The 17296-nt window shown below is 43.4% G+C and overlaps 1 protein-coding gene across 1 annotated transcript in view; it reads left to right on the top strand.

Moving 5' to 3' along the window:
* Positions 1 to 17296, top strand: part of LOC133961072 (voltage-dependent R-type calcium channel subunit alpha-1E) — a 74388-nt gene that overhangs the window by 50129 nt on the left and 6963 nt on the right. Inside the window, exons 17-39 of the mRNA XM_062396018.1 lie at positions 127 to 196; positions 355 to 472; positions 1188 to 1255; positions 1465 to 1556; positions 4228 to 5145; positions 5769 to 6013; positions 6986 to 7097; positions 7403 to 7532; positions 8274 to 8333; positions 8647 to 8753; positions 8934 to 8945; positions 9127 to 9223; positions 10290 to 10450; positions 10834 to 10971; positions 11285 to 11486; positions 11581 to 11745; positions 12472 to 12582; positions 12673 to 12753; positions 12882 to 13067; positions 13683 to 13774; positions 14501 to 14660; positions 14853 to 14980; positions 15777 to 15873. Coding sequence (XP_062252002.1) covers positions 127 to 196; positions 355 to 472; positions 1188 to 1255; positions 1465 to 1556; positions 4228 to 5145; positions 5769 to 6013; positions 6986 to 7097; positions 7403 to 7532; positions 8274 to 8333; positions 8647 to 8753; positions 8934 to 8945; positions 9127 to 9223; positions 10290 to 10450; positions 10834 to 10971; positions 11285 to 11486; positions 11581 to 11745; positions 12472 to 12582; positions 12673 to 12753; positions 12882 to 13067; positions 13683 to 13774; positions 14501 to 14660; positions 14853 to 14980; positions 15777 to 15873 — 3550 coding nt within the window. The remainder of the gene's footprint in view (positions 1 to 126; positions 197 to 354; positions 473 to 1187; positions 1256 to 1464; positions 1557 to 4227; positions 5146 to 5768; positions 6014 to 6985; positions 7098 to 7402; positions 7533 to 8273; positions 8334 to 8646; positions 8754 to 8933; positions 8946 to 9126; positions 9224 to 10289; positions 10451 to 10833; positions 10972 to 11284; positions 11487 to 11580; positions 11746 to 12471; positions 12583 to 12672; positions 12754 to 12881; positions 13068 to 13682; positions 13775 to 14500; positions 14661 to 14852; positions 14981 to 15776; positions 15874 to 17296) is intronic.

The following is a 17296-nucleotide window of genomic DNA, read 5'->3' on the forward strand; positions in this document are numbered from 1 at the left end:
AGAATACAGAGTTTAGAAAAAAAATCCAACTGCTTCACCATCAGCCAGCCAGTCAAAGAGGAGGAAGATTGATTTTTCTCTGACTGTGCTTTTTGAAGACCATATGTGTCACATCTTGTTTCGAAGGTTCATCTTTGAGGACTACACCCCGACGAACTTTGACACCTTTCCCGCCGCCATCATGACCGTCTTTCAGGTCTGGAAATGTGACGATTTACTGCTCTCTGCCTCACACACCTTGACTACAGCAAATCACAATGCAAGCTCATTTGTTATTATTTACATCGTTGATGCTTGCGAAGCACAACGTCTGTGGACGATATCCTGTGTGACTGTGTGTGTGTGTTTTCTCAGATCCTGACTGGAGAGGACTGGAACGAGGTTATGTACAACGGTATTCGCTCTCAAGGAGGAGTGAAGTCTGGCATGTGGTCCTCCATCTACTTTATTGTGCTCACTTTGTTTGGAAACTGTATCCTTCGTGACTCCTCTGACAGATGTGGAAGGGTTTATTCACTTTACAGTTGAAGCATCACCTGGAAAACTCAACTCAGAGCATCTAAATGATTTGCCATTCCCTTACCAACGTCCTCTGGCTAACATGTCACCAAAACCCTGCTTACATGTGTGTCGTACACTAGTTACATTTCTGGACACCTGTTGAATTCAGTCGTATTCGTTTCTCATCTTTTAGTCCAGGTTTCAATCACCAACTCCAGACATAAGATAAATACAATGTGACTCTTTTTGTTCAATTCACACACATTTATTAATTCCCATTATTAATTCGGGGGGGGATTGTCACTCCCACTTCCAATTCTTTTCTGTTACTTCCACCCTCGAGGCCACTTTCCTTTCCTTGCTGTGTGAATGATGAATGTAAGACTGAGTTTGACTGTTTTAATCAAATCAGCTTTACATTAATCAAATCACTTCATAATTTATCACTCTATTTTTATTTTATGAAACTTTTTTTTGCTACATTTTTAAGACACGCACATTTTCCCTCTTCCTTCCCTTGCACCAGTTCAAGTAACAGAGCATACAGTCTGCATGTGAGAGGTGACGTGTGGTCCATTGTCTGGATTGGATCACACAGACTGACTGGATGGTTGAATCCCAGGCGAGTACAGTTATCAGTCTCTTAACAAGGAGTCGGTGTCAGTCCTTAACTCAGCTGTGACCAGACACTCTGCTGAATGTCTTCTTGGCCATCGCTGTGGATAATCTTGCCAATGCACAAGAACTCACCAAGGTACTAAACAGAGATCTAACTGTAAAGAGTAAGACTGCTCTGATATCTGCTTTGATTCTTGATGGAACATTTAGCTTTCTGCTGGATGATAATCTCTTCACTCTGTCGAGTCCAGTTCTGCTCTCTCCTACTTTTCACTTCGCTTCTGTTTAATTATTTAAACTCGCAGATGCTTAAGTCGCTCAGCCGCCTTTTCCTCTCTTGATCAGGATGAAGAGGAAGCAGAGAGAGCGTTCAACCAGAAGCACGCTCTCCAGAAAGCCAAGGAGGTCGGGCCGTTGTCCTCCTTTATGTCCTCAGAGTAAGTAAGAAACCGCTCTCCCTGCCTGACCTGCACCTCTCCTCGCCCTCGCTCCCTCCAGAGAGAGCCTCTATGGGTCCGACCCCCGGTGCAACACTGTGCACGGGCTGCTGTGTCCTCCGGCAAATGACCAGTCCTATCATTTGGTGCAGTAGGTTAGGGTTAATAATAACGCAGAGCAGTTGTAGAGGAAGGCTAAGGCTCGTCACGTAACACGTCACTTGAAGCTTAATCAGTATTTGTGTCTGTCCCGCCGGAGACTTATTGATAGACTGAAAGGCCTCCTGTCAAACCTCTGCCTGCTCGCAGCGCTGCAATCTTCCCCTAATTGAAGTCTATGTCTCCATGGTTACCGGTTCCGTACCAGGGGTGGGAGGTGCCTGTAGTGTTGTCATGGAGACAGGGTTACTCAGTGTCCAAATTAGCGCGGTGTGTCCGTTACAGTAAAACAGTAAAGTGGATGTCACGGCTGTATAGGAGAAGTAAGACTAAGTGTGCAGGCTCTGATCTGTGGTCTCACTTGTGGAAGGTTTGATTCCTCAGGTAACGTGACCTTGTTTTCTCAGTGTCCGGCTTCCTGCCCGGTGGATTGCTTCATTACTCAGTGCATCGCTATAGCTGCTGGACGTGCATGTGCATGCACACGAGTGGGGACGTCTGGTTCAAGAAAACAAGCACTTTGTTGCATGTGCATGTGGAAGATCTCAGAAGTTAACAATTTGTCACACAGAGACATTATGTCTCTCTCTTGTTCCTCTCTTTCTTTCTTTCTGTTTTTATTACCCTAGATCTTTATTTTTGTTCGTTCCTTCGTTTCTTACTTTCTCCCTCCCTCCCTCCCTCCCTTCCTTCCTAACCTTTCCTCCTGCCCTCAATCCTCAAGGCCTTTGTTGCTATTTTCTCGAAACTTCCTGCACATAAATGAACTGAAGGCTCAGGCCGAACCAGGAGAAGAACCAGGGCAGAAAGTGAAAGTGTAGCAGTGGTTCAGTGTCAGTTGAGCGAGCTGAGGGGTCAGGCCCTTGTCAGAGCCCATGGAGGAGACTGGAATACCTCAGGGTCGTCTGGGCCGGCATCTGTATTCAGAGAGGACACTGTGAACTTTAAGGGCTCCTGGTCTCAACTCTGATGTCAGCTGTGAAACCCCACAAGTACCTGCCCTGGTGACCTTGAAGCAACTTGCATGACAGCATTTGCTCAGTAAAAAAAAAAGAGACGGAGAGAGAGAGAGAGACAGATGCTGCATGTCGGGGGCTGATGATCATTTCACCCAGGGATTGCATGTATCTGGTCAGCATGATAACGGGAAGAAAAACCGAAGTTGCACACATGCTCATGGAGAATGGATCAAATCATACGAAAACTGTTATATCTGGATGGTGTTTTCAGTGTGTGTGCAGTTTTTCTTCCGCTGTGAAGTCTTCGATCGCTCGCCTCAAAAGCTCTTGAGCATTTTGAATATTTTAGCACATTATTTTCTGAAGCTGCGCACATGGATTTCCTGACCTTGGCTTGACGAGCATGTCCTGAAGGAATGCAAGTGTGTGAGTGAGGTGGCAGTGGTGTTCAGAGCTGCATCCCAATGTGATGGCTTTTGTACAAAGGGTATTTAAACATGTTCTCTTACCCCCCCACCCATCTCAATGTTTTCTACCCATACTGTTACCCTGACTGTCTTTTAATGATGTCTTCTATCCATGTCGTACTGACTGTTATGTTTATGAATGTTTTTTAACTGTTTCTAACACTGTTACCATCTTGTTTGTTAATGTGCCGCTTGGCTCCAATGGAGACACACACCGAGGCAAAGAAAGTCCACTTTTCAGTATTTCAGTTGCAAACCGAATGTATCATGTTGTAGTTAAGTATAAAATTAATATTTAATGTGTGCGTGTAGCCTTCTAAAAGAGCAGCTCTAGCCTTCAGCGATGAATAACAAATGGAGAACATCTAGTAAATGCCATAAACATTGCGCGTAGTCGTTCTCGTGACGTGGTCTTTGTGTGTAAGGCCAGGTTACGATCTCTGAGGACCGTTTGCTGTGTGTGTCTCCTGGCCCTGTTTTGTCTCTGCCCACAAAAGCACTAATGTCTTGTTTTCAACCAATCGCTCATTGATAACACGGACCACACAAGAGTCCTCGACTCCAGTAAGTAACACTGTCTGCCCTCGTAAATGGGGTCAAATGTCCCCGACTCATCCTGTGTCGTCATGCTCTGTTCACGCTCTGTCCTGTACCTCCCAACTCTCACATCTACACATTTCTTATATCTTTTCCACTGATTTCATCCTGCTTCATACTTTTGTTGTTATAAAAGTCACAAAACAGTCCCAGGCTGTGTTAATGTATCACCCAACATCCCCATTGATCCAGTAAATTACTTCATATTAAGATGAATATGCTTCTTCTTTTTTTTTTACTGTTGTTGATAAACCACTCAAACGTCAGACCAAAGCACCTGCTCTGTACTGTGATGTGAAGTTTTTAATGCAAGTGTTTTGATTGATAATTTAATTACAACTTTTTATTGTAGAATTTTAAGTCTGACACCAAACAAACTAATTTCAAATCTGGATGAATAAAGTCTTAATCAACCGAGTATACGAAACTTGACACTGAATGTAATAAATGATCTGCATCTGACGTCATGTCTTGTCTTTCTCTTCTCAGCGGAAGCCGTAGGAGGCGGCCCTACCTGTACAGGAAAAGAGCAATCCACCGCAGCCGCCCCACCTACTCCTGCTCCCTGGAGGAGGCGCAGGGCAGCATCAGGGAGGGCCGCCCACCCCCACCACTCAATCCCTCTAACTCTTTCATGTCCAGGGGAGAGAGGAGAAAAAGGATGACCATGTCAGTTTGGGAGCAGAGGACCAGCCAGCTGCGGAGACACCGGCAGATGTCCAGCCGAGAGATCCTGTTCAGCAACCCCAGCGAGGAGAAGGACGGGCCTCCGGCCTCAGCCCAGGCCCAGCCAGGACACCCACTGTCGCTGCACCGCAAGGCCATGCAGAACACGCCGTCTGGGAGTTTGAAACGCCCGGCAGATCTCTTGGGATCCCCAGCAAAGAACCAGGATTCCCCCATGTCTGAGGATAAGCCTCTGGGCGCCGTTCTCTCTGGTGACATATCTGAAGCCCCTATTACTGGCCCTGAGTCACTGGACCCCACAAATGAGCCTCTGCCTGAGTCCTCTGTGTCTTTGACCATACAAGAGCCTTCAGAATCAGAGACCGTCTCTGAGAGTAAAACACTGGGTGTTAATCAGGGTCACAACAGCATCAGCGAGCGCAGGAGCCCCAGACTGAATGGTGATCGCCAGCACAGGGCAGTGAAGAAGTTCAGACCACCAGAAAACATTGACATGCTGACTCCTGAGATGGGAGGTCTTAGTGGGATCAGAGCCAGGAGGGCGGCGCATCACTGTGACCGTAAGAGTGGAGCCAAAAGTCAGGTGTCGTCGCCCGAGAACGAACGCCATTTGGCAAGTCGCTCGGTCAGCAGAGAGAGAAAGAGAAACCCCGGGAAAGTAGAGGAGAAGGAGGTGGAAACCAAAAAGGAGGAGGTGGTCTCCGAACCTGAGGAGAGCAGGTGAGACATGACAAACATGTTTGTTTGGCAAATAGGCTGTAAATAAAATGGACGACACGTCTCCACTTCCTCCTTTTGTATAGAAATAACTAATTAAAACCAAACTGGCTGTGAAAATCAACACGTAACCAATCATCCGAGTGATATCAACTACCTTAATGACCTTGAGAGAGAAAAGTATTTGACATGTATAGGCTTCTTTAACTTTAATTTGCCTGATCAGTAAACATGGTGGCGGTTTGTGACCTGTACCGTAGCCAGACACCAGGTGGCGCACAATATGGTTTGTCTCTACTTTTGGGGAGCTGCCTTGTCGTCCATCTTTATAGAGAATCTATGGTTTAGCAGGAAGTTTCATCCTTAATAATCAGATCAAATAAGGTCAAGAGAAACGGATATGATTTCAAGTAGAGTGAAGGATAAGATACAGAAAGGTTTCTGAGTCAGATTAATACCTGGACATCATTTTTCTATGTTTATTACCAGTGACTTTTTGTGATGTGACCTGAAAACAAACACACAATCTTTCTCTTCTTTTCAAGCCTCTAGATTCATCACCCTACAACCGTACTTTATTGTATGTTGCTTTATGAAACCAACGTTATTTTTTTCTGTATTTGCAGAAAGGTTGAAGGGGAAGAAGGAGACATAAACCCACCAGATGACCAGCAGAGCAACACCAGTGACCCGTGTCCTCAGAAGCAAGACATGCTCCTCCAGCAATCAGACCCTTCCCCCCCGGCCAAACCAGAGGACGACAAAGAAGAGAAGGAGGCGGAGCAGGATGAGGACAAATCTCAGCTCAGCTCCAGTGTCGTCCTCGAGATGCCCAATGCAACTTCATGTATGGAGCTCTCTACAATCACAGGTGCTGGTGCAGTTGGGGGATTTCAGTTGCTTTCTGGTAACATTAGTAAGGGATTTGTGACATTACTGCCTTTTCTTCACTGCAGCCCTGTCACCTAGGATAAGTGGAATTCGGACCTGCTAACATGACACCTCGTTGAATATGAATATGTAAATTGCTGCTGCACCTGTAACTGACAGGTTGTTTCCTTAGTGACAAACATCTATTACTTTTTATCTCTTTTTAAGCTCTTCACCGTCGGCTTTTTTTGTCATCATCGTCATTTTGATGTATGAGCAATTTTGATGTCAGTACTGACAGTTATTTGAGTGGAAGTAAAGGGGTCAGAGGTGGTGACATAGGTTTTCAAAATAAAACATATCCTTGCAGGCTTCATATAATCTGATTAAGATGTTAAAAAAACAGAACAATCATTTAAATTTCTTATATCTCCAGATGAAAAACATACTACACTGCATCCTATCCACGTCTAGTTAAATTTGACCTGTGCCCAGACCCGTAGATATATGCAAATATATTTTTCACCCTTGCACAACTTTTTCTCAGGTTCCCAACATGGTGCAGGCTCGACTCTCTTACTCTTACATGGGACAGGATTCATTTAATTGGAGGGATCCTCAATCCAAGCCTTTCCCACATCTCACATATCTGTGGATGAACATAATTCTTTCTGAGCTGTCAGCCATGTTTCATTCTCAACCTGGCAAAAACACATTCGCTTTTTGAAGAAATGTCACATTTGACAAAAATGTTGTTACTGAAAGAATCTGAACAAAAGGAATACATCAGGGTCTTGTTGACTTTATATCTATCGCACTTAGTTTGAAATTGTAACACCCAGAGTTCAAGCTCTTTGAGAAGCAGTGAGTCACATCACCATCTGAGCCGGTCCCCATTTTGTCCACTGATGCAGTTCACAGTATATCCCAGAACCGAACTATGTATAATATGACTTCTCCTGGCCCCCTCTAGTGAACAGCAAGGATCCTGAAATCTGTAAGTCAGAGAAGGAGGAGGCCGAGGCCACAAATCCTGTCAACACTGTGACGCCAAACAGCATGTTCATCTTCAAACCTGACAACCCGTAAGTGGCTTTTCACTCCCGCCTCTCACAGGAAACTGTGTTTTACAGTTTGTCTTAATGGAGCAGACTTTTCACAGACATCCTCACAGCAGTGCAGCGTCCTAAGGGATAATCGTTTCAAGAGAACATTGTTGTGATGTAGAGCGATGGCAATTCAAACGTGGTGTTCAGAGTTTTGTCTATTTAGTTTATATTTGCTGCACCCTCTCCATGCTGTTTATTCCTGCTGCCATTAACTTTCAGCCAGCCTTAGCCTGCACAGTCTCATGTGGTACCTGACCTCACTCTGCCATCTGCTCCCCCAGGGTGCGTCGAGCATGTCACTACGTGGTGAACCTCAGGTACTTTGAAATGTCCATCCTGCTGGTTATAGCTGCCAGTAGTATAGCTCTGGCTGCTGAGGACCCTGTGGCTACCTCCTCTGACTGGAATAAGGTATATGCTCTCATTTATCTGTTTAGTAAGTGTCTGACACAGGGACAGCTGTTACATTAATAACCTAATATGAGCTGGAATATTTCTGCTGGTTCAGCGACGACCATCAACCAAATCAATACTAACTCCTGGGATTGATTTCAATCACACTTTATCTGTGCCTCTGGCCTCATTTCTGTTTTCATCAGTGCTAAACATCCAAAGAAAGTGCCACAAAGAAAAAAATAAAATTATTCCAAAAAACATTCCTTAAATTGCTTTGGAAAAGGTTGCCAAAAGTGAGTTGTTGGGAGGCAATTAGATCGGTGATGAGTGAGGTGAATGAGGTGTGAGGCACTCTGAGCCTGCTTGTTTATTGGATGTTAATTATCTTGTGTTGTATTATTATACAAGTGTTTCTTACTAAACCTCAAGCTGAGAGTCTGAAGTAACGACTCAGACTTCATGATATCAACCAGTAGAAATTCCAAATTGTAACAAACGCTCAGGTCAACCCATGAACCGATTAGATTTTGCTTGTCAAAGGTCAAGGTCTCCGTGACCTCACAAAACCCATCTTTGGTCTTTTGACTGCAACATTTTAGAAATGTCTTGAAATTTGGCACAAACATTCACTTGCGCTTAAGGGGACGATTCTAGTTTTGCTGGATAACTGATTTCTATTTTTTCTGTTAAATCTACAAATTATTTTATTTTCAAATTTTTCTCTTTGACTGTTTCTCTGTCTCTTTCATTTTGCAGGTCCTGCGTTATTTTGATTATGTTTTTACTGGAGTCTTCACATTTGAAATGATAATTAAGGTGAGTTACTGTGTAAAGATGGTGCGCCAATGATGTCATTTAATGAGATGATTGTAAAAAGCTATGGAGCAACAGAAACTCTCTCAGGGACTCAAAGTTCCTTTTGTGTGTAGATGTTGGCTCCTTTACCAAAGTGAAAAACCCCATGAAAATGAAAATCATTTGTCCATCAAAGATTGTTTTTGATAGACATATTTTCAAATATGACACAATAAGTAATGATTTGTGTAGCTATTACTTTAACCAGAAACACCTAAAAAGATCAGAATTTAAAGTTCCATGAAACCATTGCATACTGTTGTGTGGTCCTCAGATGATCGACCAGGGTCTGATCCTCCATGACGGCTCCTACTTCAGAGATCTGTGGAACATCCTGGACTTCATCGTTGTGGTGGGAGCACTGGTGGCGTTCGCCCTCACGTCAGTCACATGGCTTATTTTAACTACTCACAATCACTCATCATATCTGTAATCATCAAATTGTCTTTAAATCAGGTGTAGTCTCCTCTTCCATTCTGTTTCTAACTGTTGATATATGTGTTCCTCTCTTCTGTTGTTCCTTCATCTGTGGATGGCGCCCCCTGTTGGACTGACGAGCAGCAATGTGTTGGGGTAAAAGCCGCCGCTTAGAGATTTTAGCATCTGTAAACCTGCAATATTCCGAGCATCGCTTGTGTAGAATAAGTCAGATTAAACTTAATATAAAAATAATGAATAAACACAGTTCTGCACGGGAGTTTTTAAAAACTTAAAGGGCTCCTATGTGTGATACACTCTCTGTTGTGCCGCCTAGAAATAACAAAGGACGGGACATTAAAACCATCAAATCTCTGCGAGTGTTGCGTGTCCTCAGACCACTGAAGACCATCAAGAGACTTCCCAAGCTCAAGGTCAGACATGTCCCATCTCTATTTGTGTTGTTTGTATCATTCTGACAGCATTTACCATTATGAGCTACTTGATAAAAAGATTTTCAGAAATACTACTCTAGGCGATCAAAGCAATACAAATGTCAAACAGGTGTTACCAAGTGCACCTGAATGCATATGTACAGTATATACTAGTATTTGTATAGTACCCAAATCAGTCTTTCTTCTCTGATAATGTATTTTGATTTATAAAATGAGCAGGCCTCAAGTGTATATGTTAACATATTGGTGGTCCTTCTTACCACAGTGTCCACACTCACACACACATACACACACACCGACAGGAACCAACCCTATGACCTCCTTCAGAGCAGGGACAGGACAAGTAGTCAGACAAGGTGATAAACCATGAGGTAACAAGCTGGGATCATTAGACCATGAAGATGTGTTATCAGGGGCCTTACGTCACACGTGGACTGTGTACAGGGAGAGGAGAGGGCAGAGGAGAGAGAGGGAAGAGAGAGGGGAGATGAGAGAGAGGGCAGAGAGAGGGCAGAGGAGAGAGAGGGAAGAGAGCGGGGAGGTGAGCAAATATAAAGAAGCTAAAGAAATTTGGTAGTTAGAAAGGAGAGGAGAGGCTTAGAAGTGAAAGTGGGATTTGATATGGAGGTGGAAGACTAATACCAATCGCTCAGAAATATATAAAACAAATGTACATGTCAAATTTCAATTTCATGCTTTTACGTGTTCTATATCCATAAACTAAAACTTGCATATTCTTTATATATGACTGGAGAGAATTACTCAAAGCTACAGGCTACACGCCAGCAGCCAGTTTCCATTTTTACTATTCTTCAACATATATTGTCGGCAAATGATCTTAATTTTACCGCCTGGTTGTCTGAAAATTGGATTATAAAAACACCAAGCAAAGTCCCGACTGGAGGATAACATAAATTTGATAAAATGAATGAAAACATGGATCACTGCTGATCTTGAAAGTTTTATGTGGAAAAGATGTGAAAATGAAATATCTGAAGCCCTGCACCTTTTATTTCCTCTTATCCCATTTCTCTTCCTCCTCCAGGCGGTCTTTGACTGCGTGGTGACGTCTCTGAAGAACGTCTTCAACATTCTCATTGTCTACAAACTCTTTATGTTCATCTTTGCCGTCATCGCTGTGCAGCTCTTTAAAGGGAAGTTTTTCTACTGTACTGACAGTTCGAAGGACACGGAGAAGGACTGCCAGTAATACTCCTTTACTTCTTTCAGTACTTCCTCCCTACTTTGTCGTTTATTTACTTCCATCTGTCTTCATTTTTATGTTTGTCACTTCCTGTATTTACCTTTCTTTATTTTTTGTTCACATTTAATTAAAAAAGATGTTATACTTACTTTCTTCAATTTGTTCTTTATTCATTTCCTCTCCCTCACTTACTTCTAATTTCCCTAACTATTGCTGTCTTTCTTTCTTTATTAATTTAATCAATTCATTCTTTTTTGGGTTGATATTGTTTAACTGTATTTGTTTTTGGAGAATAAATAGAATAAACCATTTTAGGCTCTCTATAAATAATCTGCACTTGTAATGTGTTTATAGTCTGATACACCTCTGCTGTGTGCTGCTGCAGGGGTTACTACATCGACTATGGGAAGGACAAGAAGGAGGTGAAGAGAAGAGACTGGAAGAGACACGAGTTTCACTACGACAACGTCATCTGGGCTCTGCTCACCCTCTTCACTGTTTCCACTGGGGAGGGATGGCCTCAGTGAGTCAAGTTATTTATATATACATATACATGCACAGATACTTTCAACCATGTGATAGCTGTCAGAGCACATCTTTTGTTTTTACATGAAAGAAAGAAAAAAAACAGTTTAAACCTTTATTTAATAGTTTTATTTTAGTAATTAGATTATACTTTTTTATTCTTCATCAAAGTACATTATGGGAAATGAATGAGTCTGGTGTAATTTCAGTCAAATTGATTTACAATTATTATTTAGAATGTTATTTACTAATAACTGACTGATAAACTGGTAAACATTTGACTGTTGCCCTGGTGTCTCTGTGTCTCTCAGGGTCCTGCAGCATTCAGTGGACGTGACCGAGGAGGACAGAGGGCCAAGCCACGGCAACAGGATGGAGATGTCAATCTTCTACGTCATTTACTTTGTCGTCTTCCCTTTCTTCTTCGTCAACATCTTCGTGGCTCTCATCATCATCACCTTCCAGGAGCAGGGGGATAAGATGATGGAGGAGTGCAGCCTGGAGAAGAACGAGGTGAGGAAAGATTCTTCCTGTCCAGGATAGCTGCCATGTCTTCTATTTATTTCTCTTTCATTCTCTCTCTCTCTCTCTCTCTCCTGTATTTCAGAGGGCGTGCATAGACTTTGCAATCAGTGCCAAGCCCCTGACCCGTTATATGCCGCAGAACCGTCACACGTTCCAGTACCGTCTCTGGCATTTTGTGGTGTCCCCCTCCTTTGAGTACACTGTCCTGGCCATGATCGCTCTCAACACCATTGTGCTGATGATGAAGGTGAGGAAGATGAAGCAAAGACCTAAATAACTGAACTCTAATAAGATGTTCTCTGTCTGCCCCCACTCCTGAACATGACACATACTTTTTTCACACATCCCTGTTTGCTAAGAGGAAATAACTCACCTTGTGTCGCTTCTCGGCAACATCTTCTGTTATGAACCTGCGACTGTTAACACTTTGGGTTTAAAATAAGCCCAGATGTGTCACTCCTCACGTTGCAGACCCTGAAGTGTCCTTGTTTTGGAAGCACCACCTCAACACAATGTGATGTTTGCTTTTGGATCGGTTGATGTTTTCAGGTTTTTTCCACAGCTCACGCTTCACAATTTATTCCCCGAACTTGCCTTTTCTCGGGCTGCGCTGCTCGTTAAGACAGACGGACAGAAAGACACAGGGTGACTCAGCCTGTATTAAATATTGATCTATAATGTCCAGGGGCTGCTATTTAGCATGACCTCATTAACGGTGGCTGCCGCCCCCAGAGGAATGACTCCTTTTATAGTGCGACTGATGAGAGGTGCAGAGACTGAGGCAGGATTTATGGGTCTGGAGGAATCTTCCATCAACCCGGAGATCTGCTGGGTGCAGGGCTGAGGTTCTCACTGGTATCAGCCTGTTATCATGAGGCGGAGCTGCAGTGAACTGTTTAGGGAAGTTCCATTTTTATCTCATTTGTAGCACAAATTTCCTGTGGTTTCATTTCTGTCCCCTTTCTCTTTCCAGTATTACTCTGCACCGCCGGCGTACGAGGCCGTGCTGAAGCACCTGAACACAGCCTTCACTGTTCTCTTCTCTGTCGAGTGTGTCCTCAAGATCATGGCTTTCGGCTTTCTGGTGAGAGCAAAAAGGCGGAAATGCAACGTGAATGTGACTTAAAGTTCCTCTTAGGAAATGACTCCAAGTGTCTCCTTCATATTTCTACAGAACTACTTTCGAGACACGTGGAACATCTTTGACTTTATCACCGTCTTGGGCAGCATCACTGAGATTGTGGTGGACCTGCAGGTAATAAGTAATACATCGACAGACTGGAACATTGGGTGAAATTCCGATTAATATTCTGTTCACTTCCCAGCACAGTTTTACCTTATCTTTAAATATATACATTGACTGTGTTTTTGTCCTTTTACCAGTCTATTGACACGTTCAACATGAGTTTCCTCAAGCTGTTCCGAGCTGCTCGTCTGATCAAGCTGCTGAGACAAGGCTACACCATTCGGATTCTTCTGTGGACCTTCGTCCAGTCCTTCAAAGCCCTGCCCTACGTCTGCCTGCTCATCGCCATGCTCTTCTTCATCTACGCCATAATTGGCATGCAGGTCAGAGGGAGTAAAGAAGGAGACACGATCAGTCTCTGTCTCTCTGCAGAGATGGTGTTCACCTTGCTTTATTTTGGGTTATCTTTTCCTGTCTCTATTCAAGAGTGTGGTCTTTCGGGTTGAGAGCATGTCTAACTGCTTTCACTCCAAACCCTGCAATTGCACTGCAAAGGCCCTTGTACTTGTGCCTAGATTTGCTCTGCTTGTGCTCAAACTGCTTGCACTCAGACATTTTTTCTTTGTCATTTTTCAACACAAAATTTGGCATGAGAAGCAGCGCAGTTTTACACATGCGCACAGAAGCAGCGTGAGCAGTGGAAGAAGAGCTCAATGCTGGAATTTTAGCCAAGTTACTAAATATATGAGTGCACATTTTGAACACAAGCAGAGCAAGTCTAAACACCAACAGCAGCAATTTGAGTGCAACCACAGGGATTCAGGTGAAATCACAAAATCTAAACATGAAAAAACTCTTACTCTCAACCTGGAAGACCACACTCTAGAATAAAATCCTCCCTCCTTAAGCATCACAAGTTACCTTGTTTCATGGTGAAAATTCCATCTTAAATTCTGTAGGCTTCCAATGGTTTTGCAATGTGTGTTTATGTGCATCAGGTGTTTGGGAACATTAAGCTGAACGAGGAGACTCACATCAACCAGCACAACAACTTCAAGTCCTTCAGTTGTGCTCTGATGCTGCTCTTCAGGTAGGAAACTGTGGCATCTGTCCCCGTCGGAAACTCTACACACTGAATTCTCCTCCTAATCCAGCGGCTCTGTTTCAGTGCTTTCGACAAGTTAGTATCTTAGTGTTAAATTGAGACCCGGCTGTGATCCAGTGCTCCTCTTGATTAGTTACACTTGGTTCACTAAGTAACACGTTTTTTTAATCTTGTCTGAATCGCGTTGCTAGGTTACATTAGAAAGACTTTGCTCTCCCAGTCCCCAAGGGGCGACTCAGTGTCGAGAGGAGATACATGCTGCAGTCTACCATTTACCCTTAAAGCAAATAAAGGTAGAATGATCAGTTATTGTTATGATGAAGTGTTGATATTGTGTTTATTTTCCCACATTGAAGGTGTAATTTTGTTCTCATATGACATGAAGGATAAAAAACCTTTACATAAGATCGCACCCCATCAGTTTTGGCTGCAGTAGAGCTCAAAATAAAAAAGCAACAGTGACATTAAATCTGATCAGAATTGTGACATACAGTGTGTAGTGTACATGTGTGTGTCTAACTACACAACCACATCTCAGGTTCAGAGCTGGTTCTTAAAACGGACTCTGAGCTGGAGGTGCGAGTCCTCGTGCTTTGATTGCTCCTGCCAAACCAGACGTAACTGTGGATACACTGGAGAACTGGACGACTCAAACTCCTCATGTTGTGCATCTTTGTGTGTGTGTGTGTGTGTGTGTGTGTGTGTGTGCAGGAGTGCCACAGGGGAATCATGGCAGGAGATCATGTTGTCGTGTCTGGGGGGGCAGCAGTGCGAGACGGACCCTTCTCTCACGTCAGAGCAGGAGGGCGGCTGCGGCTCTGACTTTGCCTACTTCTACTTTGTCTCCTTTATCTTCTTCAGTTCCTTCCTGGTAAGAAAGGCACTAAAAGTGAATACTATTAAATTTTTTACTTCAAATAAGGATAACTTATGTTTTAGCAAATGTTTTCACCTGGCGCCAAACCATCTGTCAAGGGATGCTGAACTGCACTTACATTTTCTTGATTATATGTTCATATAAACATCAAGGCCTCTTTGCCACTGCTGTTTGTCTTCTGTCCAGATGCTGAACCTCTTTGTGGCTGTGATCATGGATAACTTTGAGTATCTGACCAGAGACTCGTCCATCCTGGGCCCTCACCACCTGGATGAGTTCGTCAGGATCTGGGGGGAGTATGATCGTGCTGCCTGGTCAGTGTTTCCAACAACAGGGCAGTCTGAGCACGCACAATTTTCATATGTCAAGTTCTAATATGATACAGACACGCTGTAGTTGATACAGGAGGCAACGCACTGAACTTGACAGAAACCGTCACTTAAAAAACCTGGACAAACTTGTTGTAGCTTTATTCACCAAGGACACTGAAAAACATGAATTTATCTCACTGACACTAGACAAAGAGCCAATAGGTCCTTTATAAGTAGTGATACACATGGTTCATACACCGTATGCTCATGTCAAATGGATACTGTGGTACAATTAAGAAAGACTTTATCCCTGTAAATAAAGTTATGGCGACTGTATATTGTCGATATGAATAAATGCATATCTTCGCTAGACAGGAGTATATCACAGTGCTGACACAGGCTAGAACATCTTTTCTAATAATTGGAGAAGTTGCTCTCAGGCTGTTTTCAGACATCCACTGAAATATGCCATTTTTTGGAAGGGTTGATTATGAGAATGCAAATATCAGCCATGGGCACCGGACATTTTCTGGAACTTTTCCTGCCAGCCCTGAGTAAAAGTTTGAAAATGTCAGCGTGAGCTTAAAATTTCATTTTTGTTATGAATCATTTTCATGTGTGCACCAAAGAGTGAAACAAGTTTGATTAATATTGTTTATGATAAGATTTCTTAAAACTGCTGCCTTTATGTGTTATGATCTTTACACCGGAGAACTGACTCCGTTTAGGTCACTTCACTCTTCTTGTGAACTAAGAGGCTCCAATGACAAACAACTAAAGACATGTATGTTCTTTCCAGTGGTAGGATGCACTATAAGGAGATGTACAAAGTTGTACGCACTATCTCACCTCCCCTGGGCTTTGGAAAGAACTGCCCCCACAGGGTGGCGTGCAAGGTTTGGTTCCCCCCCAACGTCAAGAACCACTCCCTCCTGTCCTTGCTCTCCTTCCCTTCACTAACCGTTACCTCAGGAAGTAATAAATCCTTAGGAGTTTGTTACTCAGGTCAAAGGATGACTCCAGCCTCAGGATACTAAGGCACAGGGTTTCCCTCATTCATCCAGAATTATGAAAAAAACATACTTTTTGAATGATTAAAGCTTGGATTTTGGATGAACTTGATGGAAGCCGGTCTCTTTCTATCTTTTGGATCTGGTTTTAAAATGTGTTATAACCCTCGGGAACTCCTATAGCACTACAGAACGTGAGTATTAGACAGTCGTACCAGATCCAGGCTGTCATTCCTTGGCTCATCCTGTCCGAGGTCTTCTCCTTTCCCAGATTTCTATGTGCGGTTGGCGGCATAGAAAGAATAGAACCTGTTTTGTTTCTCCTACGTTTGCTCTCTCCTCCTGTGTGCTGCCTTGGAATAATCCTTTCTTTTGTATCTCCTCCATTCTTCTTCTTCCTCTCTTTTACCCTCCCACCCCCTTCCTGCGTGACTCCTCCACCGTTATTCAATTTCTGCTCCACCTCCAACATCACCCCTCTCCCTTCCTCTCCTCCCCTCCTTCTCTCTTCCCTCTCTCATCCCCCATCTTCATGGCTACCTGGCGCCCCCAGTGGTCGAATCCATTACACAGACATGTATGAGATGTTGACCCACATGTCGCCACCTCTAGGCCTGGGCAAGAAATGCCCCTCCAAGGTGGCATATAAGGTAGACTAAACGCTGGAGAGTAACAGGCACTTCATGTGTTAACCGATGAGGAAAAACACTGTCTGTGTCTTATGTTGGAAAGGCAAAGCCTTTTTTCTGTTGATCACATGATGTTCCAGCTCCAGTATTTGTCAGTTTATCCGATATACATGTATATCGCTGCAGTAATGAGTTGGCTTGTTTTGCTTTGCATCTTGGCACAGAAATAAGTCATCGCTTTCTGTTTGCTGTGACCTGATGACAGAGTCTCGGTGGACTTTATTTTTCCGACAGTGTAGTTTAACGAGAGCGCAGACCATCTAATTGCTCAGTTCTTGTCACTTGTAGGAGATTGCCGGATTTTCTCACGTCCCTCATACTTCTCCTTTTCTGACATGTATCTGTTTGCATGTGCCTCCTGCCACATGTGTGTGTTGTTTGCGTGAGTTTGTGAGCTTGCAAGCATGTTCCATCACAGAAGAACGCCATGCTCTTAGTGCACAGTGTTTTGTGTGAGTCTGTCCTTTTTTATAAAAACTTACATTATCTGCAGATTCTGAGCAGGAGGACAGGAGAGGACATGCGTAAAGATTCCTTTGTTGGGTATTTGCTGAGAATATTTGTCTTCCATCTAAACAGAAGACACAGGAAATAATGACACGCCTGCCCTCCCTGTACTC

This window comes from Platichthys flesus, chromosome 9 (genome assembly GCF_949316205.1).
Source record: "Platichthys flesus chromosome 9, fPlaFle2.1, whole genome shotgun sequence".
Taxonomy (NCBI): Eukaryota; Metazoa; Chordata; class Actinopteri; order Pleuronectiformes; family Pleuronectidae; genus Platichthys; species Platichthys flesus.